The sequence below is a fragment of the Pomacea canaliculata genome, linkage group LG6 (genome assembly GCF_003073045.1).
Source record: "Pomacea canaliculata isolate SZHN2017 linkage group LG6, ASM307304v1, whole genome shotgun sequence".
In the NCBI taxonomy this organism is placed as follows: Eukaryota; Metazoa; Mollusca; class Gastropoda; order Architaenioglossa; family Ampullariidae; genus Pomacea; species Pomacea canaliculata.
Window position 1 is genome coordinate 17,412,965 of NC_037595.1, and position 24,459 is coordinate 17,437,423.

General features: G+C 39.7%; 3 protein-coding genes across 3 annotated transcripts; all 3 read right to left on the reverse strand.

Annotated features, from left to right (window-relative positions):
- Positions 1–326: 326 nt before the first annotated feature.
- LOC112565775 lies at positions 327–14,261 on the reverse strand. Its single transcript, XM_025241530.1, has 5 exons — positions 13,789–14,261; positions 13,292–13,411; positions 11,848–12,645; positions 2,643–3,033; positions 327–2,022 (listed from the first exon to the last, which is right to left on the reverse strand). Exons 1-5 carry the CDS (start codon positions 13,930–13,932, stop codon positions 1,622–1,624), a joined length of 1,854 nt encoding a protein of 617 aa, XP_025097315.1. The 5' UTR covers positions 13,933–14,261; the 3' UTR covers positions 327–1,621.
- LOC112565777 lies at positions 8,373–11,841 on the reverse strand. Its single transcript, XM_025241532.1, has 2 exons — positions 11,478–11,841; positions 8,373–10,927 (listed from the first exon to the last, which is right to left on the reverse strand). The coding sequence occupies exons 1-2, from the start codon at positions 11,713–11,715 to the stop codon at positions 10,527–10,529; spliced, it is 639 nt and encodes a 212-aa protein (XP_025097317.1). The 5' UTR covers positions 11,716–11,841; the 3' UTR covers positions 8,373–10,526.
- A 974-nt stretch (positions 14,262–15,235) lies between the features above and the next one.
- Positions 15,236–21,406, reverse strand: LOC112565773. The gene is made up of 4 exons (XM_025241529.1): positions 20,715–21,406; positions 20,221–20,343; positions 17,868–19,053; positions 15,236–17,221 (listed from the first exon to the last, which is right to left on the reverse strand). Exons 1-4 carry the CDS (start codon positions 20,856–20,858, stop codon positions 16,821–16,823), a joined length of 1,854 nt encoding a protein of 617 aa, XP_025097314.1. The 5' UTR covers positions 20,859–21,406; the 3' UTR covers positions 15,236–16,820.
- Between the last annotated feature and the right edge of the window lie 3,053 nt (positions 21,407–24,459).

Sequence of the window (24,459 nt, forward strand, 5' to 3'; positions counted from 1 at the left end):
GTGCGTGCGTTATAGAGTTGTTTTCTGTCTGTCGGAATTGATATGACTTCCAACTCTCTGTGATATGTGCGTCTTTACCGTCCTCATACCTTTTATTTATGCCTTTGACAGCCACGGTCAGTCTGCCATGATCACCATCACAATTTGCATATATTGTGTTACAGAAATATAAATTGGTGATTTAAACTGCACTGCAATCATGATAAATTTCTGATGATAAAATTTAGCAATTAAACTATATCACGGGATTGCAAGAACACCTCTACACACACTCACTACCACCACCAGAGGGCGCAAACAACAGAATAAATAAAGACAAGAAGAAATTCGTATTATACTTTTATTTCGTCTATGATAACATCTCATTTTTAAGTATGCCAGCTACACAATATCAACTTTTACATTTTAAAATGTAAAATTTATTCATTTTAGAAATTTCGCTAAAAACTAAAACGACAAATAAAACATGGAGCCAGACTGTTTTAATGTTTGGTTAGTACAACAATGTCAACTTAGCGAACGGTTAATAGTATCTTTATATTTATTTCCCGTGAACTTTTGTCATTGTGTGTTCTATATCAGTTATCTGTGTGGTTTCAAAAACAGAGTTATAAAGGACTTTCGAAAACCTGCTATTTTATTTAGCTGAAAAAGGGAAAAGAAATGGAGTAGGAGGGGAGAAGGTGCAAAAGGTGAGCGATCGGAGTATCAGTAAGTAAGTCATGAGATGACCGACAGTTTCATTCAAGACTGTTGAAAGTCGAAACGTGAACAAAAGGAGGAATGAAAAGAGTGTTTTGTTAAGCTTTATTTTTTATTTTTGTGGTGCTTTTTTAATTATTTGTGGTTGAAAGTTTAGATTTTTTCTTACTTTATATATATATATCTTCAAATTGAAGTATTGTGTTTTATTATTATCTCGTCTGAACTTGACTGTAGAGAGACGTGGACTAGTGACTGTTGTCTTCTCAATTTATTAGGACAATACCTGCAAATTGTGTATGCAATCTATTTATGATAAATAAAGTTGGTGCACTAGATTCTTTCAACTAGGATTTATCTGCTTAAGCGTACACATCTCATCTTGTTTGTGTTGTTAACAGGGAATATTTACTATTGAGCATTGGTTATTTACAGTCAACGCGTCAAACAATTCTCAGCTAAGCTCAGGGGAATTTCTACTTCCCCATCAAAAGATACTAATGAAGCCTGAAAATTTAAAGTTCTTCTTGAAAACAATTTTATCCAGAAGTTTAATTTCACAACACTTGACTACAGCTCAGACGTTCCCGCAATCATTCTAAAGTGTTGTTTTATTGCTAAACACTAAATGGTTTTCATAAATGATCAGCACCATTAATAGATTCTGTTAGTGGTATTCAAACTGCATTTATCTTGTTTCATGTTATAGGTACACAGAACAGTTCATGATGGCATTATTGTTTTGTTTTTCTCCTGATTGCAAAAGAGGTAAATCTTAAATGTTTGTTTTATGCAATGCCAACGACACCAATAATTGATAATCTGATGAATAAAGAAAAGCATTCAATGTATTATCTTTGTATTATTTTATTATTGTTGTTGTTGTTTTGTTGAAACTGAGCAAAACTAGCAGCCATTATTAACCGATATCAAAGTCTGGCTGCACGAGTACACCAGAAAACGACGTTGTGTTACTGATCAAGTTAACGTTACACTCCACGTACGACATTACCTTCTGTCCTTTTATCAGTCTCTGAACTAAGTGCACAGTACAGTTCATTCCATGATACGGTTTTCCGCGAAAGGATCCTGACACAGCAACTGACAAGCCGTCCACCATGATATGCACGTAAAAGCGCCTGGGTTCCTCAGCTGCCATCGCTCTGGCCATAAAGAAGTAGATGCCTGTGACAGGGACGGTGAAAATGCCTGTTTTGTCGTCGTAGGCCTGCCCGACATTGCAGTCAACTTTACTCAAGATGACATCCCCTGCCGGACTGCTTTCATGTAGTCTGGCGTTGAATGCCACCAAACTACTCGCTTTTGATGAAAAAAAGAGACATCAATAAGGTAGCAAAAAACATTTTTTCAATCACCATCATCATTATCATCATCGTCATCGTCTTTCCTCCTTCTTCTCGCCATCTGCTGAATCAAATTTCTTAATTGTTAAAAAAATTTATTAAAGAACTGGCTTCTTACAGTATATAAAGTGCGTGACGCAACATTAATGAGTACTTGAAATATAGCCACTATGTTTAGTAAGATGCATCTTTGCAAATAAATGAATTCAACATGACCACACGAAAGGTTTTATACAGTAAATGGTTGAAATGCGATGATCGGTTATTAGGATTAAGTACTTTGTCAAAGAATTTCTCTTTTAACTCTGCAATTCTTTTCAGTCGAAATACTTTCCTTTGAGACTTTTATCAGACCTAACTCAAAGGATTAAGCCAAATAAATGTACAATCATGCGCGCACACACACATCTTGGAAATTATGCAACGGGAAGATGGAAAGAAATAAAAGTAGAAGTTCAAAGAAGGAGTTTCTTAGTAAAGAGTATGCTTTATTACAAGACACTTATTTTCAGCGCATAAGATTTGTGTCGTTATCCTAACATGTGATAAACCACAGTGTAATAAATGTTATCTCACCTTTAAAGGTTTTGAAACTTTCACTCAGTTCCTCAGCGGCATCTTGGAGCTTCTTAGTTTCTGTTTTAATTAACAAAGATTCCTGCTGCGAACTGTCAACATCATTCTGTAGTTTAATGTTAATGACCTTAATTGCTTGCAATTCGTGTTCAATATATGTTATGTCCTTTTGAAGAACTGAAAATTGTCCTATAATTTTCTCCACATTTTGCTGTAAAGTGTCCATGTTCTCCTGCATCCTGGAGTCCGCTTCTCTCAAAGACACAACTTGTGATTGAAGATTAGAGTTCTCTTCCTTCAAAGCCTCCAACTGTAAAACTGCTGTCTGTTGTTTCTCTAAGCTGCTTGTAGTTGTTTCCAACGCCGGCAGTTTGTCCTTCATGTCTGCAATGTCACGTGTCAGTTTTGTCATGTCTGACGGCAGTGACGTAAGCGGTGTATCACTTACTTGCCTCTCTAGAGGCCTTGTCTCATGCAGGTAAACCGCTGATAACAAACTGGCTGCTGTCCTCCTGTACATTGTGTGCCACTGGACACTGTGCCGATGTAGGCTTCTATGACCTGCATGTCGATGGCGCTGTCGTCAAACAGGTGCAGCAGTGTCTGTAGTTGTCTGCCCCTGCTGCACTGCTGCTTATACATCTGAACATCATCGTCAGTGAGTAAAGCTGTTTGCTGGAGTTTTTGGACAGAAGTTGATTGACCTATTGTTGTTCCCTGTGAGGACAGTTGCCAGATCCTACAGTACCTGTCACGTACAGTGATTATCTTTTCTTGAATCTGTCTACCCAGCCTCTCAGCGATTTCCGCCAGCGCCCTCTGGCTTTTTTCCTTCGCCTGCGTCACTAGCGCCATCACGGCGTCGGCCCGCCTGCTGATGACGTCAGCCACCGCCTGCCTCTCCCGCTGCATCGTGTCCTCCTCCTCCCTCATCATCACTAGCACCTCCTCCAGGACCGCGAGTTGCTCTGCGATGGTACCCTCCTTTACAGGTTCAATGTTAGTTTTAGAAGCTTGCTGGCAATTAAAGTTTAGAGGTTGCACCTGGTGATTGGTGAGATATTTGTTATGGTACCGCTGGCAAGTGACACACATGTTGTCACCACACTCAGTACACGTGCACACGGCGTCCTCTCCTTTATCGCAAACGTCACAGGTCACTGAGTTTTTGTTTATGTAAAAATTAGTCTGAAAAAGAAAATGACTGAGTCAAGCTAATAGTACAATAACTTCTAAAGTATAAGATGCAATTCTAAGACACAAATATTCTGTCTATATGTATGGAGTAAGCAAATAAATAAAAATTAAAAGAAGGATGAAAGTTTCATTGAAACTAAAAATATGATTGCTTAGTTATTTGTTGGCATTCTTTGAATAGGTAGATTTCAACACTTTAAATCTCGGCATCAATTACATGTACTTTGAATTTACTGTTGACATAGTGAAAGCTTACATTTCATAAAATGTAAGCGAAAACTCTACAGTAGGTCAGTGTATGATTAAATTAGGTTGTCTTAATAAAACCTTTGCTAATACCATTTATTATATTTTATGTGCCTTTGTTTTTTACTATGTGTTACTATATTTCTACTAGTACCGGTGTTACCTAACTAGATTTGTGTTAGTTGCAATTACATAACAAAAATAGCCTACAAAGGAAAGAAAATGGGTCATGGACGGGCTCAATTCAGAATGGAGCTTGGTATACATCCAGTAAGGACACGGGCAGATTTTAGCCATTGAAACGCTTTCACTGCACCAAAGTTGAAGCAGCAAAGCAAGCAAAGAGTCAAAAGTAGTGTTCCTAACAGATGCCATATTTGTCCATAAAAGTTAGAACAATAACAAGCTTCATAAGCTGACAGCAGAACTTAGAAATATATGTTGGCTTCAAACAGAACTGCAGTGGATGCCTCGCACTGTGGTACTGAAGGATTGAGCAAGGTGACAGAATACAAAAGTAGGAGCTATAGCCACGCAGGATGAAAACCTGTCACCCTGGCAGAGATGAAGAAAATCATCGAGGTTTGCACCGACCACCCAGGCTACCGGACAGGCACCAATACCTGTCTCTATCAGACCAGTAATTTAAAATCTGCTAATAGTTTAAGAAACTCATAATTTTAAGGGTGTCAACTAGTATTTATGACATTTAGTATAAAATAGGATTCTATATTTTCTAAACACTACTGTTACTCACCTGGAACTGGGTGACACCACCAGCCGGCACTTGGATACCTGCTCTGCATGTCGGACAGGGAAAAGTCAAAGGTTTAGTTTCTGTCATGTCCTCCTCAGTAACTGTTGTATCTGGTGACAATTCCTAGAACGACACAATAGAGATATGTTGTCTTACATGTGAAACTAATACAACATTAAATTTATGGCAGTGTATATGCAGTTTAAATGAACTTTAAGTGAACTTTTATCTGAAAATACAATATGATTAGAAATAATAAGTAGCGTCTCTCTGATTGCACACATGCCGAATCGTTCACAGTAAAAATATTACAGATGTGTGTCATCACCACGCAGGTTCAACGAAGGCGTTGGCGATGGATTGGACATGTGCTCCGCCAGCAGACAGCAGACCTTTCCAGAGTCGCCCTACGATGGACTCCAGACGGCCGAAGAAAACGAGGCCGCCCAAAGGAAACTTGGAGAAGAATTGTGGAAAGGGAGATGAAGGGAAAGGGCTGGACATGGGGTCACCTAGAGCGGGTTTCAGCCGATCGACATCGGTGGCGGACTCTGGTTGAGGCCTTATGTGCAACCTGATGCACGAAGAGGAATAGATAGTGTCATAGGTACAGTGGAACCTCGGTTAGCGAACGCCTCGGATAGCGAATATTTCGGATAACGAACGAAAATTTCGTTAAAATTTTGTCTCGGATAGCGAACAAAATTTCGGATAACGAACAGCCACGTGAACCACACGTGACCGACCAGCATGTCGTCATTCGCGCTCGAGACACAGTTACGATCAGTCGTTCCTTATCTGTGAGCATCCTTCTTATTTAGTGATTGGTGTGCTTTATTTTAATAAGATAATCCTCAATCATGGCTCCAAAGAAGTTTAAGAGCAATTAATAGCAGGGAGGTAATGACAAGGAAGCGGCCAACAATTGAATTGAAAAAGAAAATGATTTCAAAGTATGAAGGTGGCATGCGTCTGTCGGATATGTGATGTCGTATTACGGAAGAGTTTTACAAAAAAGGCAGAAGGAACAGACACTGGACAAGTTTTTTCCTTTAACCTCAAAACTACATAAAAAGGAAGTTACCCCCGATTTTATAATGTCAAGTGTGCTCATGGAGGGGGAATCAAAGCAGTAATTCTCAGGGTTGTCCATGGGACATATTTTTCTATCCCGTCCCATCCCATCCCATGGCAATTTATGCCTGTCCCATCCCGTCCCATCCCACGGGATGTTTCCATGGGATTCCCATGTATTAAAATCCTATGGACAACACTGAATACCACTTTTCGGCTTTGTTCTATAATTCCTGCTACTTCACATACAATAGATGATTCAGAGGAAAGATTTAAATCCTTGATGAATGAAATAAAAGTAAATTTATTTTGCAATATCAAGTATCGACTACCATGGGAAATACAAATGTGTGCTGTCCCATCCCATCCCATCCCATGGGACGTTTCCCATGGGATTCCCATTCCTATGGACAACACTGGTAATTCCACCTCTTCCTCCCCACACCTGCTTCCAACCACGCCGTCAAAACGGCGAGTTTTCTGATATTGAAAGGCTTTTGTTAATGTTTTTATGTTTATTTAACTCCATTTATATTACATTATAACTGTTATCTTTAAAACAAAGACCTATATATATATAGCCTGTAACTTTCAAATATTAGCGAGTCAACAGGGGCTGGGAACCAATTAAATCTATTTCCTTTATTTCATATGGAAAAAAATTGTTTCGGATAACGAACAATTTTCCAGAACGGATTAAGTTCGTTAACCGAGGTTCCACTGTATACCTACCCCGCATTTGATACCTACACCTTGTCCCACTCTAGTCAGCGTCTCTTTGTGTGTAAATGTTTATGTGTGCTTGAGTGTGCCTGTGCGTGTCTGCAATGAAGGAGAATGTAGAATACGTGTACTCACCGTGTGATGTTTCTCCAGATCTTTCAAACAAGGGAGGCAAAGTGTGTGAAAACAAGGCAGCAGTTTAGGATTCCGACCCTTGTACGGCTCCAGACACACGCTGCAGATGGAGGCGACATCATCAGGAACATTGCTACTTGCCATCGTCGTTGTCGTGGTGTTGACTCTGATGGTGGAGAGTGGTAAAAGGAGAAATCGACTACACCACACCCTTTTCACAATGGCGTCTAGTCCTTGCCTCGTCAACACCACACACGTCTGCTCTCTTCTCTCACGGTTGTCGAGGGTTCACCCTGTTGGCGCGTACAGAGTGTTGGTTAAGAATTTTTTTAGTTCCACAAAAATACAGAGTTTTTGTATGAAGATAATCTGAAACCTCTTGCCAGGTGCTTTATTCCGTGGCTCTGTCAGCTACTGAAAGAAGTGCTTTGGTGTGTGTTCATACGCAGCGAATATATTTTTAGAACAACAAAGAGGAAAACGAAAGTAGAGATTATTTCCGAGAAATGCAGACACACCCGTCAGCGGAGGACGCAGCATTTCGCAATCATTTGTTTATAGAGAATCAATCTGGCCGTACAATAAAAATGTGTTCAGAAGAAGGGGAGTGAAGAGGAGTGGATGCTCAGACGTGGGAAGGGCCTGCGAGCAGCTGTCGCGAGACGACAAACGCCGCGGGTCAGAGCTCTTGTGGGTCGCTAGAAAGATAGTTGTACACAAGAACAGTGTGACAGCTCGCTTGATTACCCTCATCTGCCCGCGCACAGCCACCGACAAGCCAGCCAAGGACGGCAGCAAACACACAAACAGCAAAATAATCGAAGACACCCGACACATGTGTGTATCTGGTTTAGGTGCATGCCTGCACAGCGGCGCACGCGCGCGCGTGTGTTTATGACTGTGCAAGCGCGAGTATGTTTGAAGAGATGTATCATAGTATGAGAATCTGTACACACCTACACATATAGTGTCTCTCAGCGCCTGTGTTTGTATCCCCCTAGTCTTTCTCTCTAATAGTGTGTTCTGCTTGGTGACTGTTTATCGCTCTGTTCAAACATCTCGTACTTTAGATGACACAAAATTAAACAACACACGAATAGTGTTTAGAAAAATAAATAAGATAACACTTGCACTTTTAAAACAGCTTTTCTTATTATAAGAAATAATTCTATGATGGTAAATTAATAGCTGGCAGTACTGAGCCTATTCAAATATTACAGCAATTAGCTGAAGAGGGTTTATTATTTGGTAGGAAGTGCAGTATAGTGTCAGCTGCTTCAAAGTCGGAGAGCTAAAAGTACGGCAACAATGATTCACTAAAAACTTCTCTAAGAACCTCGATTATTGCTACTTGGCTTGAGTGATGACTACATTATCTCCCTCGGCTCTCAATGTTGTAGAACTGCTGCATAGTTCACGTATTGTGTTACAGAAATATAAATAGGTAATTTAAACTGCACTGCAATCATAATAAAGTTATGATGATTAAAATTAGCAACTAAACAATATCAAAAGATTGCAAGAACAACTCTACACACACACACTACCACCACCAGTGGGCGCAGACAACAGAATATATAAATAAAGAACAGAAGAAATTCGTATTATACTTTTATTTTGTCTATGATAGCACAACAATTTTAAGTATGCCAGTAGCACAATATCAACAACGTTTTCATGAGAAAAAAAGGAACTAAGATTTATTAATTTCTATGCATTTCGTTTAAAACTGTAACGACAGATCAGTATTCAACCACACTGCTTTGATGATTGGTTTGTATAACAATTTTAACTTACCGAACAATTAATAGTGTCTTTATATTTATTACCCGTGAACTTTTATCATCATGTGTCCTATGTCAGTAATCTGTGTGGCTTTAAAAAAAGAGTTGTAAAGGAGTGTCACAAACCTGCTACTTATTCTAGCTGGAAAAGGGAGAAGAAATGGATTAGGCGGAGAGAAGGTGCGAAAGATGAGAGATCGGAGTATCAGTATGTAAGTCATGAGATGGCCGACAGTTTCATTCAAGACTGTTGAAAGTCGAAATGTGAACAAAAGGAGGCATGAAAAGAGTGTTTTGTTAAGCTTAATTTTTCATTTGTTGGGTGCTTTTTTATATTATTTGTGGATGAAAGTTTTGATTTTTTTCTAATTATATATATATATCTTCAAATTGATCTGCTGTGTTTTATTATTATCTCATTTGAACTTTACTGTAGAGTGCAGGTGACATGAACTAGTGACTTTTGTCTTTGCGTTTAATTAAGGCAATACCTACAAATTGTGTATAGAATCTAGTTAAGATGGTACTTCATAAAATTGGTGCATAATGTAGAAAATATGTTTTCTACTTTTGTGGTATTTAGTGTATTTAGTATATTTAGTGTGTTATTCAGTTGGGGTAGGGTTGATTAGAGTGGTTAAAGTAGTGAACTGGTCAAGCTGGCGGCATATCGGCCCGACTGGCGCGCCAAATGTCTGGCTCCCTTCTTCAACACCGGTGGCCTGTCGGCGCTAGCGACAACACCTGACGTAAGTGGCCGCGAGTCAACCACGGCCTGGGGGAGACAACTGGGCAACAGCCCGACCCCTCATTGTCAAGCTGGAGGCCGGGTACTGCCTGAGGCGACCAACGCCCCTAGCACGTGCTTTTAGACCCTTTCTACACCTCCAAGGCCACCGGAAGAAAGAAACGAAGGAAGTCGGGGGCAGGGGCAGAGACGTCACTTTTCCGGATGGCGTGTTAGAAAACGGCCGACGGAGGTCCGTCTGGTGTGAGACGTTAAAAAGGTCCGAGGGACTTGAAATATGATTGTGTCTGGATGTAAGGAATCATTTGTTGAACTGTAACGAATGGTCACATGACCAGTGGTTTATTAGTGAAATTGTGAACTTTGGCTTGTAAGGAGAACTTTGACCAGTGAGGAGAAAAAGAGCCAGAAAGCTAAGTTTGAAGATTAGTTTGGAAATCTACGTGTAACTATTCCTTTATGTATATATATATATGTATGCACTTTTTGTTTAATTAGCTTCTTTTGATTCATACTGTAGTTTCTATATTTTAAGAAATGTGTTGCAATTAAGCGTGTGGGCTCATGCTGGACGAGTGCATGCGAGAAAAGTGAACCATTGCGCGCAGGACACACATTCCAGTCCATTACACATAAGATTCTTTCAACAAGTAATTATCTGCTTAAGTGTACAAATCTCATCTTGTTTGTGTTGTTAACAGGGAATATTTACTATTGATGATTGCTTAATTACTGTCAACGCGTCCAAGTATTCTAAACTTGCTAAGGAGAATTTCTACCTCCCCATCTCACGACACTAATGAATCCCTAAATTTTATAGTTCTTCTTTCAAACAATTTCATCTGCAAGTTTAATTTTACAACACTTAATTAACCACAACTGAGACGGTCTCACCCCATTTGTAAATGTTGATATATTGTTAAACACTATTGGTTTTCATAAATGATCAGCACCATTAATAGATTCTTATGGTCTCCAAACTGCTTCTATCTTGTTTTATGTTATAGTTACAATGAACCGTTAATGATGGCATGCATTTTTCGCATTACGGCTAACGATAAATAGATGCAAAAGAGGACAAAAATAGGTAAGTATTACATGTTTGTTTTATGCAAATGCCAACGACACTTATAATTGATAATCTGATGAATAAACAAAAGCATTAAATGTATTATCTTTTTACTATTATTACTGAAAAAAAGCACAAATAGCAGCCATTGCTACACTAGATCAAAGTGTGGCTGCACTAGTACACCACAAAACGACGTTACTTTACATAGCACGTTAACGTCACACCCCACGTCCAACTGTACCTTCTGTCCTTTTATGAGTTTCTGAACTAAGTGCACTATGCAGTTCATTCCAGGATACGGCTCACCGTAATAGGATCCTGACTCAGCAGCACTCTCGTCGTCCACTATGATATCCAGGTAAAAGTCCCTCGGTTCCTCAGCTGCCATCGCTCTGGCCATAAAGAAGTAGATGCCTGTGACAGGGACGGTGAAAATGCCTGTTTTGTTGTCGTAGGCCTGCCCGACATTGCAGTCAACTTCCCTCAAGATGGCATCTTGTGCCAAACTGTCTTTATGTAGTCTGGCGTTGAATGCCACCAAATTACTCTCTTTTTTAGAAAAAAAGACATTGTTAGGGTAGCAAAAACAAGAGAGAACATTTCTTCAATTACTATCGAAGTTCTGGCTTCTTACAGTATATAAAAGGCGGATCGCAACATTAATGTACTCTGTGTAGATTATGAGTCTTCAAATATTATCGCTATGTACAGATAGATGAGTCTTCGCAAATAAATATATTTTAAGACGGCCACACGAAAGGTAAAGTGTAGCTAATCGCTTATTACGATTAGTTCTTTTGTCAAAGAATTTCTCCTCTAACTGTACATATCGTTTGAGTCAAAATAATTTCCTTTTAACTTTTTTTTCTGAGGACCTAAGTCAAGGGATTAAATCCGAAAATTTTACAAACATGCACACACACACACACTCGTTGGAAATTATGCAAAAGGAAGATGGTAAGAAATAAAGGTAGAAGTACAGAAAAGTATTTTCTTAGTAAATGATAATTTTCATTAAAAGACACTTATTTTAAGCACCTCAGATTTCTGTCTTTATTTAAGCATATGTTAAACCGCAGCGTGATAATTAATATCTCACCTTTAAAGGTTTTGAAACCTTTACTCAGTTCCTCAGCGGCATCTTGGAGCCTCTTAGTTTCTGTTTTAATTAACAAAGATTCCTGCTGAGAACTGTCAACATCATTCTGTAGTTTAAGGTTAATTGACTTCATTGTTTGAAATTCGTGTTTCATATTAGTTATGTCCTTTTGGAAAGTCGAAATTTCTCCTCTAATTTCCTCAACATTTTGTTGAAAAGTGTCCATGTTATCCTGCATCCTGGAGTCCGCTTCTCTCAAAGACACCACTTGTGATTGAAGATTAGAGCTCTCTTCCTTCAAAGCCTCCAACTCTAAAACTGATGTCTGTTGCTTTTCAGAGCTGCTTCTAATTATCCCCAACGCCGCAATGTCACGTGTCAGTTTTGTCATGTCTGACGGCAGTGACGTAAGCAGTGTATCACTTACTTGCCTCTCTAGAGGCCTTGTCTCACTGCAGGTAACCGCTGATAACAAACTGCTGCTGTCCTCCCCTGTACATTGTGTGCCACTGGACACTGTGCCGATGTAGGCTTCTATGACCTGCATGTTGATGGCGCTGTCGTCAAACTGGTGCAGCAGTGTCTGTAGTTGTCTGCCCCTGCTGCACTGCTGCTTGTACATCTGAACATCATCGTCAGTGAGTAAAGCTGTTTGCTCGTGGCTAGGGACAGAAGTTAATTGACCTTTTGTTCCTCTCTGAGAGGACAGCTGCCAGATCCTACAGTACCTGTCTTGTATAGTAATTATCTTTTCTTGAATCTGTTTACCCAGACTCTCGGCTGCTTCCGCCAGCGCCCTCTGACTCCTTTCCTCCGCCTGCGTCACTAGCGCCCTCACGGCGTCGGCCCGCCTGGTGATGACGCCAGCCACCGCCTGTCTCTCCCGCTGCAGCGTGTCCTCCTCTTCCCTCATCGTCACCAGTGCCTCCTCCAGCACCTTCAGTTGTTCTACAATGGTACCCTCTTTTACAGGTTCAATGCTAGCTTTAGAGGCTTGCTGGCAATTAAAGGTTAGAGGTTGCACCTGGTGATTGGAGAGATATTTGTTGTGGTACCGCTGGCAAGTGACACACATGTTGTCACCACACTCAGTACACGTGGACACGGCGTCCTCTCCTCTATCGCAAACGTCACAGGTCACTGCGTTGTTGTTTAAGTAAAAATTAGTCTGAAAAAGAAGATGTCTGAGTCATCCTAAAAGTGCAATAAGTTCTAAAGTATAAAATGTGATACTGATCGAGACACACAAATTCTTTCTATTTGTAACGGAAGCAGACTCACAAGTGGTGTTCCTTACAGATGCCATGTCTCTCCTAAAAGGTTCTCACTATAACCAGCTCCATAAGCTGACAGCAGTAGTAAGAAGTACAAACTGCCTTCAAACAGACCTGCAATGGATGCCCTCACACTGTGATATAGAAGGCAATGAGCAGGCTGATAGAATACAAAATTAGAAGCTGATGCAGGATGAAAACGCGGACAGCCTGGCAGAGATGAAGACCCTCAGCGAGGCTTTGCACAGACCCCCAAAGCTACCGGACAGTTACCATTACTTGTCTCTATCAGACCAAATAATAATTTCTGCCTCAGTAAAGGGCACATCTTACTAAAACTTTGCAGATGACTGCCAGATGAAAGTTGTCCTCCAAGTGTGATAACAAATACGCGAACGAGAACGACAGTTCAATGTTTTCTATGTGTATTGATATACATGTAAGTTTTTTGACACCTTCTAATAGTTTTACTCACACATAATTTTTAGTCATTTAGTATAAAACGAGATGAAATGTTTTCTTAACAATACTGTTCCTCACCTGGAATTTGGTGACACCACCAGCTGGCACTTTGATAACTGCTCTGCATGTTGGACAGGGAAAAGTCAAAGGTCTATTTACTGCTATTTCCTCATTCACTGTTGTATCTGGTGACATTTTCTACAACAACACAACAGAGATATGTTGTCTTCCGTGTGAAACTGATACATCAATTAATGTATGGCAATGCTTATGCATTTTACATTACCGTTGTCATGGATCTGTGGAGTGGACTTTTTTTGAAAATACAATATAATTAGAAATAAAACAGTGTCTCTCTGATTGCACACATTCCTAGTCCTTCACGGATAAAAATATCACACATATATGTGTCAGAACATAAGTATACTTACCCAGCATTTGATACCTACACCTTGACCCACTCTAGTCAGTGATAGTGTCAGTGAGTGTCTCTTTGTGTGCAATTGTTTATGTGTGCGTGTGCCTGTGCGTGACTGCAATGAAGGAGTTGGAGAATGTAGAAGATCTGTACTCACCATGTGATGTTTCTCCAGATCTTTCAAACAAGGGAGGCAAAGTGTGTGAAAACAAGGCAGCAGTTTAGGATTGCGACCCTTGTACGGCTCCAGACATACGGTACAAACGGAGGCGACATCATCTGACACATTGCTACTTGCCATCGTCGCTGTCGTGGTGTCGACGCTGATGGTGGTGAGTGAAAACAAGACACAGAGACTACACGACAGTCTTTTCACAATGGCGTCTTGTCCTTGCCACGTCAACACCACACACGTCTGCTCTCCTCTTTCACGATTGTCGAGGGTTCACCCCGTGGCCGGTACAGCAGAGTGTTGGTTAAGACTTTTTTTCAGTTCCGCAAAAATGCAGACAGTTATTGTATGAAAACAATGTTAAACATCTTGCCAGGTGCTCTATTCCGTGGCTCTTTCAGCTACTGAAGGAAGTGCTCTGGTGTGTGTTCATACGCAGCGAATATTTTTTTAGAACAACAAAGGGGAACACGAAACTAGAGATTATTTTGAGAAATGCAAACATCCGCTTCACCGGAGGACGCAGCATTTCGCAATAAGGATGTTTACAGAGAATCACTCAGGTTGTAAAATATAAAGGTGTTGAGAAGAGGGAGAGTGAAGGGGATAGGGCTGTTCAGACCTGCGAGGCTCTGCCAGCAGCTCACGCGTGACAGAAACATAATCGGTGACACGCGACACATGTGTGTATCTGGTTTAGGAGCATTCCTGCACGGTCGGCGCGTGCGCGCGTGTCTGTTTATGACTGTGCGAGCGCGAGTGTGTTTGAAGAGATGTATGAGAATCTGTACACACCTACACATTTAGTGTCTCATAGCGTGTGTTTATATCCTCTCAGTCTCTCTCTGTTCTTCTTGGCGACTGTTTATCGCTCTGTTGAATCATCTCGTACTTTTGATGACATAAATTAAACAAGACACGAATAGTGTTTAGAAAAATTAATAAGAAAACACTGGGACTTTTAAAACAGCTTTACTTATTGTGAGAAATCATTCTATGTGAGTAAATTAATAGCTGACAGTACTAAGACTATTAAAATATTACAACAAGTTGCTGAAGAGTGCTGACTATTTTGTAGGAAGTGCAGTATGTTGTCAGCTGCTTCATAGTCGTAAAGCTAAAAGTACGGCAACAATGATTCACTAAAAACCTTCTCTAGGAACCTCGATTATTGCTACTTGGCTTGAGTGATGACTACATTATCTCCTTCGGCGCTAAATGTTGTAGAACTGCTGCAGAGTTCACGTATATATTATTGTGTTACAGAAATATAAACTGGTAATTTAAACTGCACTGCAATCATAATAAATTTCGGATGATTAAAATTAGCAACTAAACAATATCAAAAGATTTCAATCACTCTACACATACACACTACCACTACCACCAGTGGGCGCAGACAACAGAATAAATAAATAAAGAACAGAAGAAATTCGTATTATACTTTTATTTTGGTCTATGATAACAACGCAATTTTAAGTATGCCAGTAACACAATATCAACAACGTTTTCATTAGAAAAAAAGAAACTAAGATTTATTAATTTCTAGGCATTTCGTTTAAAACTAAAACGACAGATTCAGTATTCAGCCAGATTGTTTCAATGATTGGCTTGTATAACAATTTTACCTAACCGAACGGTTAATAGTGTCTTTATATTTATTACCCGCGAACATTTGTCATCATGTGCCCTATATCAGTAATCTGTGTAGTTTCGAAAAAGAGTTGTAATGGACTGTCACACTGTTAGGAACAGGGGGTTGTTGCCCCTGTCTTTTGTTTGTCAGAGATTATCGCCCTTACCTGTCAGCAGATGAGTGTTTTTGCTGCGTCGTGGTTTTGCGTCAGATCCCGACGTCATTTTATGACGTAGTTTTAGATTGTGAGGGGAGTGAAAAATTTTTGGAAGAAGCAGACGACTGGAGACGAGAGATATAGAAAGGACAGGCGTGAAAGTGGTCTGACTGTACGTGTGGATACAGGGACCGGTAATAAGTAAATTAGTTGCTTACCGAGTCAAGGAACTACGAAGGGACTCACTGAGAGTGTGGAATCCCAACGTAACCACCGGAGAGGTGATGAGAAGCGGAAGGAGGAGATTTTTGAGGGAGGAGGAGCTGTCTGACTGTACGTGTGGATACAGAGACGGTTGGCAGAAAGGACGAGTAGCGGACAGAGTGTATGGATTGTCCGTTTTGGGGAACTTGTGTATGTGCAATTCAAGGAGGATTTCATTTTGGGTGTGAGTAACTAAGACTAACGATTTATTCAAAACATACGACAGTTTGGAGTTGCAGGTCGCTGTGTGGAAGACCTACGGACTTTGCATATATTTAGTTAATGTTGATATAAAGTTATGTTGCCCACGACAAATCTATGTGATTTGTGAGTGAAAGAACACGCAAGGGGACGCGTGCGGGTAGTGAGTGAAAGTGTGATCTAAAACCGCGTCCCTGACACACACACACACCTGCTACTTATTTTATCTGGAAAAAGGGAGAAGAAATGGATGAGGAAGGGAGACGGTGCGAAAAGTGAGCGATCGGCGTATCTCCATCTAAGTCATTTGATGGCCGACAGTTTCATTTATGACTGTTGAAAGTCGAAATGTGAACAAAAGGAGGAATGAAAAGTGTTGTATTGTGTTTTATTTTTCATTTGTGTGGCGGTTTCTTTAATTATTTGTGGTTGAAAGTTTTGATTTTTTTTGTAATTATATATATCTTCAAATTTAAATGTTGTGTTTTACTAATATCTCGTCTGAATTTTGCTGTAGAGTGAAGGTGACATAACTATATTAAGTGCAATACCTATAAATTGTGTATAGAATCTATTAAGGTGGTACTAAATAAAATTGGTGAGTAAGATTCTTTCAGTAATTCTCTGCTTATGTCTACACACATCTCATCTTGTTTTTGTTGTTGAAAGGGAATATTTACTAATGAGCATTGTACATTATCTTTGTATTATTATTGTTGTTGATGATTTGTTGAATCCGAGCAAAAATAGCAGCTCTTGTTACACAATATCAAAGTCTGGCAGCACTAGTACGCCAGAAAACGACGTTACGTTACGTAGAACGTTAACGTCCCACCCCACGCACAACTTTACCTTCTGTCCTTGTATTAGTTTCTGAACTAAGTGCACAGTGCAGGTCATTCCACGAAACGGTTCACCGTCACAGGATCCTGACTCAGCAGCTCGCTCGTCGTCCACTATGATATCCAGGTAAAAGTCCCTCGGTTCGTCAACTGCCATCGCTCTGGCCATAAAGAAGTAGATGCCTGTGACAGGGACGGTGAAAATGCCTGTTGTGTCGTCGTAGGCCTGCCCGACATTGCAGTCAACTTTACTCAAGATGACTTCCTGTGCCAAACTGTCTTTATGTAGTCTGGCGTTGAATGCCACCATGTTACTCGCTTTTTTTAAAGACAAAAAGAGAGATTGTTAAGGTTGCAAAAAAAAAAGAGAGAACATTTCTTCAATTACCATCATCATTATCATCATCATCGTCGTCGTCACTCCTCTTTCTCGCCTCAGCGTGATCTCATATCTTAATTTTTAAAAATTCATCAAAGTTCTGGATTCTTACAGTATATAAAAGGCGTAACGCAACATTAATTAACTCTGTGTAGATAATGAATACTTGAAATATTAGGGTTATGTACAGTAAGGTGCGTATTTGCAAATAAATATGTTCAAGACGGCCACACGAAAGATAAAGTGTTAAAATGCGCTAATCTGTTATTGCGATTAGTTCTTTTGTCAAAGAATTTCTCCTTTAACTCTGCAATTCTTTTGAGTCTAAATACTTTCCTTTTAACCTTTTTTTTTTAGCAGACCTAAGCCAAGGGATCAGATTCAAATAAATGTACAAACATGCACACACACACACACCTTGGAAATTATGCAACAGGAAGATGTAAAAAAAAAGATGAAGTCCAGAATAGGATTTTCTTAGTAAATGGTAATTTTCATTACAAGGCACTAATTATTTTCAGCGGATATGATTTGTGTCGTTATTGTAACATGTGTTAAACCGTAGCATAATAAATGATATCTCACCTTTAAAGGTGTTGAAACCTTTACTCAGTTCCTCGGCGGCATCTTGGAGCTTCTTAGTTTCTGTTTCAATTAACAAAGATTCCTGCTGAGAACTGTCAACATCATTCTGTAGTAGGTTAATTGACTTCATTGCTTGAAATTCGTGTTCCATATTAGTTATGTCTTTTTGAAGAGTTGAAAAGTCTCCTCTAATCTCCTCCACGTTTAGTTCTAAAGTGTCCATGTTCTCCTGCATCCTGGAGTCCGCTTCTCTCAAAGACACAACTTGTGATTGAAGATTAGAGTTCTCTTCCTTCAAATCCTCTAACTGTAAAACTGCTCTCTGTTGTTTATCTAAGCGGCTTGTAACTGTTTCCAGCGCCGCCAGTTTGTCCTTAATGTCTGCAATGTCACGTGTCACTTTTGTCATGTCTGATGGCAGTGACGTAAGCGGTGTATCACTTACTTGCTTCTCTAGAGGCCTTGTCTCACTGCAGGTAACCGCTGATAACAAACTGCTGCTGTCCTCCCCTGTATATTGTATGCCACTGGACGCTGTGCCGATGTAGGCTTCTATGACCTGCATGTTGATGGCGCTGTCGTCAAACTGGTGCAGCAGTGTCTGTAGTTGTCTGCCCCTGCTGCACTGCTGCTTATACATCTGAACATCATCGTCAGTGAGTAAAGCTGTTTGCTCGAGACTCGGGACAGAAGTTAATTCGCCTTTTGTTCCTCCCTGTGAGGACAGCTGCCAGATCCTACAGTGCCTGTCACGTACAGTGATTATCTTTTCTTGAATCTGTTTATCCAGCCTCTCGGCGATTTCCGCCAGCAACCTCTGGCTCCTTTCCTCCGCCTGCGTCACTAGCGCCCTCACGGTGTCGGCCCGGCTGCTGATGACGTCAGCCATCGCCTGCCTCTCCCACTGCATCGTGTCCTCCTCCTCCCTCATCGTCACCAGCGCCGCCTCCAGCACCGCGAGTTGTTCTGCGATGGTACCCTCCTTTACAGGTTGAATGTTAACTTTAGAAGCTTGCATGGAATTAAAGTTTAGAGGTTGCACCTGGTGATTGGAGAGAAATTTGTTGTGGTACCGCTGGCAAGTGACACACAAGTTGTCACCACACTCAGTACACGTGGACACGGCGTCCTCTCCTCTATCGCAAATGTTACAGGTCACTGTGTTTTTGTTTAAGTAAAAATTAGTCTGAAAAAGAAAATGACTGAGTCAAGCTAATAGTACAATAAGTTCTAAAGTATAAAATGCGATACTGAGACACAAAAAGTCTTTCGATATGTATGGAGTGAGCAAATAAATAAAAATTAAAAAATAGGATAATACTAAAAATATGACTGCTTAGTTATTTGTTGGTATTCTTGGAATAGGTAGTATTCAACTCTTTTAAACCATGGCATCAATTATTTTGATTTTACTGTTGACACAGTGAAAGCTTACGTTTCATAAAATGTAAATAAACATTCTACAGTAGGTCAGTATATGATTAAATTAGGAACTGTTATCAAAAAATTTGCTAACAAATTTTATTATATTTTTAGTGCCTCTGTTTTTACTATGTGTTACTATATTTAATATTTTTGTGATACTATATTGATTTTCTACTGGTACCTGTTTTACCTAATTAGATTTGTGTTAGTTGCAATTACATAACAAACATGCTAGAAGTACCGCCAATAAAGAAAAAAACGGGTAAGCGACGGGCCCCATTCAAAATGGAGGAGCTTGGTATACATTTAGTGTTCAGATGGACACGGGCAGATTTTAGCCATTGAAACATGCATTCACTACACCATCTACAGAACCAAAGTTGAGGCAGCAAAGCAAGCAAAGAGTCACGAGTTCTCACAATAACACTCTTCATAAGCTGACAGCAGCACTGAGAAATAACTATTGCCTTCAAACAGAACTGCAGTGGATACCTTCACACTGTGGTATTGAAGGCAATGAGCAAGCTGACAATACTAAATTAGGAGATGAAGCTACGCAGGATGAAAACGCTGTCAGCCTGGCAAACATGATGACCACCATCGAGGCTTTGCACCAACCACCCAAGCTACGTGACAGTTACAATTACCTGTCTCTATCAGACCAGATGATAATTTTCCGCCTCAGCAAAGGGCGAACTGACTAAAGCTGTGGATTCTTTGCAGATGACTTTCAGATTCAAGCTGTCCTTCAAATGTGATAAAAAGAAAAAAAATAGGCAAACGAGAACAACGACAACAACAGTACAATGTTTTCGATGTGTATCAATATAAGTAGTTTAAAGTCTGCTAAAAGTTTTAAGCATACATAATTTTCCAACATTTAGTATAAAATAGGATGCTATATTTTCTTAACACTACTGTTTCTCACCTGGAACTGGGTGACACCACCAGCTGGCACTTTGATAACTGCTCTGCATGTTGGACAGGGAAAAGTCAAAGGTCTATTTTCTTCTATGTCCTCCTCGCTAACTGTTGTATCTGGAGAGAGTTCCTAGAATGACACAATAGAAATATGTTTTACATGTGAAACTAATGCAACATTTAATTAACGACAGTGCATATGCAATTTAAATGTACGTTGTAATTGATCTATGCAGTGAAAGTTTATTTGAAAATACAATATAATTAGAAGTAATACAAAGTGTCTCTCCGACTGCACACATGCATAGTTCTTCACAGTAAAAAAGAAATATCACAGATATGTGTCATAACATGAGTATACTTCCCCAGCATTTGATACCTAGACCATGTCCCACTGTATTCCGTGATAGCGTCAGTCAGTGTCTCTGTGTGCGAATGTGTATATGTGTGCGTGCGTGTCTACAATGAAGAAGTTGTAGAATGTACAATACGTGTACTCACCATGTGATGTTTCTCTAGATCCTTCAAACAAGGGAGGCAAAGTGTGTGAAAACAAGGCAGCAGTTTAGGATTGCGACCCTTGTACGGCTCCAAACACACGCTGCAGATGAAGGCGACATCATCAGGTACATTGCTACTTGCCATCGTCGTTGTCGTGGTGTCGACGCTGATGGTGGTGAGTGGAAACAAGACACAGCGACTACACGACAGTCTTTTCACAATGGCGTCTTGTCCTTGCCTCGTCAACACTACACACGTCTGCTCTCTTCTCTCAGGCTTGTTGGGCTGCACTCAACGGCTGGTGTACAAGAGTGTTGGTAAAGACGTCTGTCGGTTCCGCAAAAATGCAGACAGTTCTTGTATGTAGACAATCATAAGCCTCTTGCCAGGTGCTCTATTCCGTGGCTCTGTCAGCTACTGAAGGAAGTGCTCTGGTGTGTGTTCATACGCAGCGAAGATATTTTTAGAACAACAAATGGGAACACGAAAGTAGGTTATTTTGAGAAATGCAGACACGCGCGGCACCGAAGGACGCAGTAGTTCGCACTAAGGTTGTTTACAGAGAGTCACTCCGGTCGTACAAGATAAATGTGTTGAGAAGAGGGGGAGTGAAGGGGATGGGGTGTTGTTCAGACATGCCAAGGCCCTGCGAGCAGCTGCCGCGTGACTACAAGGGCCGCGGGTCAATGCCCTTGTGGGTCGCGAGAAAGATAGTGCTACACATGACCCTGTGAAAGGTTGCTTTATTGCCCTTATCTGCCGCTGCACAGCCGCCGACAAGCCAGTCAAGGACGGGAAGCAAACACATAAACAGAAAAATAATCGGCGACATGCGACACATGTGTGTTTCTGGCTTAGGCGCATGCTTGCTCGGCCGGCGCGTGTGTGTGTGTTTATGACTGTGCGGGCGCGAGTGTGTTTAAAGAGATGTATGAGAATCTGTACACACTTACACATTTAGTGTCTCTCAGCGCCTGTGTTTGTAACCCCCCTTCTCTCTCTAATAGTGTGTTTCTTCTTGGCGACTGTTTATCGCTCTGTTCAAACATCTCGTACTTTTGATGACACAAAATTAAACAAGACACGAATAGTGTTTAGAAAAATAAATAAGATAACACTTGCACTTATTTACTTATTATAAGAAATCATTATATGTCTGTAAATTAATAGCTGGCAGTACTGAGAGGTCAAGGTAACAGAATATGTTGTTGCTGAGTCTTGTGTGACTAAACGCCGCTTGTGGCTGTGATAAACTCTGAATGATCGGTGAACTCTTTAGTAGGCTAGAATCACCTTCGTTATCTGAATCAACCAAAAAATTTGCTCCAACACTTTAAGGAAAACACATCATTCTTTGCTTAAATAAAAACAGGAGAAGAGGAACTATTCAGAGGCGAATAGCATCTGTAACGATATTGTTTTAATTGATATTGGTAGAACTAAGGATCTTGACAAACCTTTGAACTTCATTATTCTTCTAGCAAAATTTTATATATATATAATTCCTCAAGGTAATACCTACAGTGGATATGTTTAAGAAATGTTTAAGTCACTATACAGCGTGGAGCAATATGCGGCATTTATTAATGACTCACAGATATCCTTTTGGAAACAGTGGCTCCGATTTACTCCTGTGACTTCTTAAATAACGGCACTGTCTGTAATTGCCTACATCATGTTAATCTAACAGTTAGACTGATACTTTAGTATGTCACTATGTATGGTATGTGGCTTGTGTGTGTATATAGATACATAGTTCTAAATATGATTGCATGTGTTGTAAAACAAAGCTATCTGTTTGTTTTAAGTTACAGCTATAGAGTTAGAGATTAACATAGACTATGTTTCTATGGTTAGCTGCTTCTTTCTGCATAGGCTATGATGAGAGGCTGCTGAAAAATTTTGTGTTGATTGCCAGGGACGTGGCTTTCCCTGTGTCATTTTGGCTTCTTCAAGGACTGTTTACTCGACGGAACGGCGAATGCCTGAGATGGTTTCTGTAGATATAGTGGTAAATGCCCGCGAAATTTCGACCGGCATTTCAGAAATGTATAATTATATATGAACAGACAACATAGACAACTATCTGTTATATTTCCTTTTAAAGAGCATTTTTGAAACATTTCATGGTGTAATTATTTTAGAAATATAGGTTATGTTTTTGATAGTAAAATCAAATGAAAGTTTGTAACTGTATGCGACAGACAATTCACAAATCGGGAAGTATGTTAACAAATAGAACCAAAAAAATTATGTAAACGATACAAACATAAAGCACCAAGCAAACATGCATTTTATTTGAACATACATAAGAATTTAAATATTGCTTACTGTTTTCTTTTTATTTACTGTTTTATTCGTACAAATCCATGTTAAATTGAGTGGCCGGTAACCGACTATAACATGGCGCTAGATAAACTGTACCTTCGCCTTCTTTCAAAATTAACGAAATACCTGATTTGTTTACTTTTTTAAAATTATTATAAAGGGAAGTAATTTTGAGTAAATTAACTCCCAAAGAATTCCGTAGTTGCCTCCCTTATTCATCATTTCCGCAGAGTGCACTGAGATGCTCCCCCTAGCTGTAAGCTCGTAGTACATATGTAGGATCCGTCTTCCGTGGCAGTGCGCGGGGTGAGGTCACATTTTTTCGTTGTATTTGAAAGAAGAAATCCAATTACTCACTTTGGCGACTGTCACGTCTAAAGACATCTCAATTTGACAAGGATTTGTCTTCCGACAGCTAAAAATGCCAATAAAGTAGTAAGTAATATCTGAAGTCGAATGTATATTACATGTATATAAAAATATTTCCATCTATCACTGCTTATATTAGTATATATTGTGTTTGTTTGTTTGTTTGTTTGTTTGTTTGGTTTTTTGTCTATTTCTTTCTCGTAAATTACTTTCATCACAGGATCATTCCATACATTTACATATTTATGTTCGTATAAGTATACAACTATGAATTTTCTTTAAAATTACATAAGTAAAAGCATCTTTTAAAAGGTATAGATTACTTTTGTATTTATTCTAGGTTATGGAAGAAGTGGTACTTTTTGCAGTGACTACCGCTCTAAATGTTTTATCTCGAAACATTTGAACAATAGCAGGCAGTGACACATTTTTAACTCGATTAGCAGTAGGAAGATGACTGGAATTTTTTTTAAAATAAATCTTCGTGTGGAATCATTTATCGCTTACTTGTAGTTTTTTTAAAAAGATTTTTAAAGTATTGATCTTATTGATAATTCGTTTTATTTTACACAGTTCATTTTCATTTTATACAATTTGTTTTCATATTATACAAATCATTTCACAAACTTCTGTTAATCACTTTTAGAGGAAGTATGTTTGTGACTTGGAATTAATCGTGTCAATTGTAGTAGCAATTTAATGTATTGTAGGAGCAATTAAATGTGAGCTTACTTGTGTACACTCACTTGTTGGCACGGAAAGCAGCAAACTAAATTGTAATCAGTTCGAGGCAGCGATTCGATTACAGCATCGCTGTCCACACAGCATGGCCATTGTATGAGGCACACACACACAAACTTTGGTCATTTAAAGGTCCTGTATTATCCGTGTTACCCATGCTTCTAATGGCAGATTATTGTTAACTTCTGTTATAACTATTATCCATTCCGACATAACTAGGTCTAACACTTGTTACTGTTACTCTTGTACTTCATCCTACATCTCAGTGTCGACAGTCGCCGAGTCCGTCTATCATTTCCCCACTTGG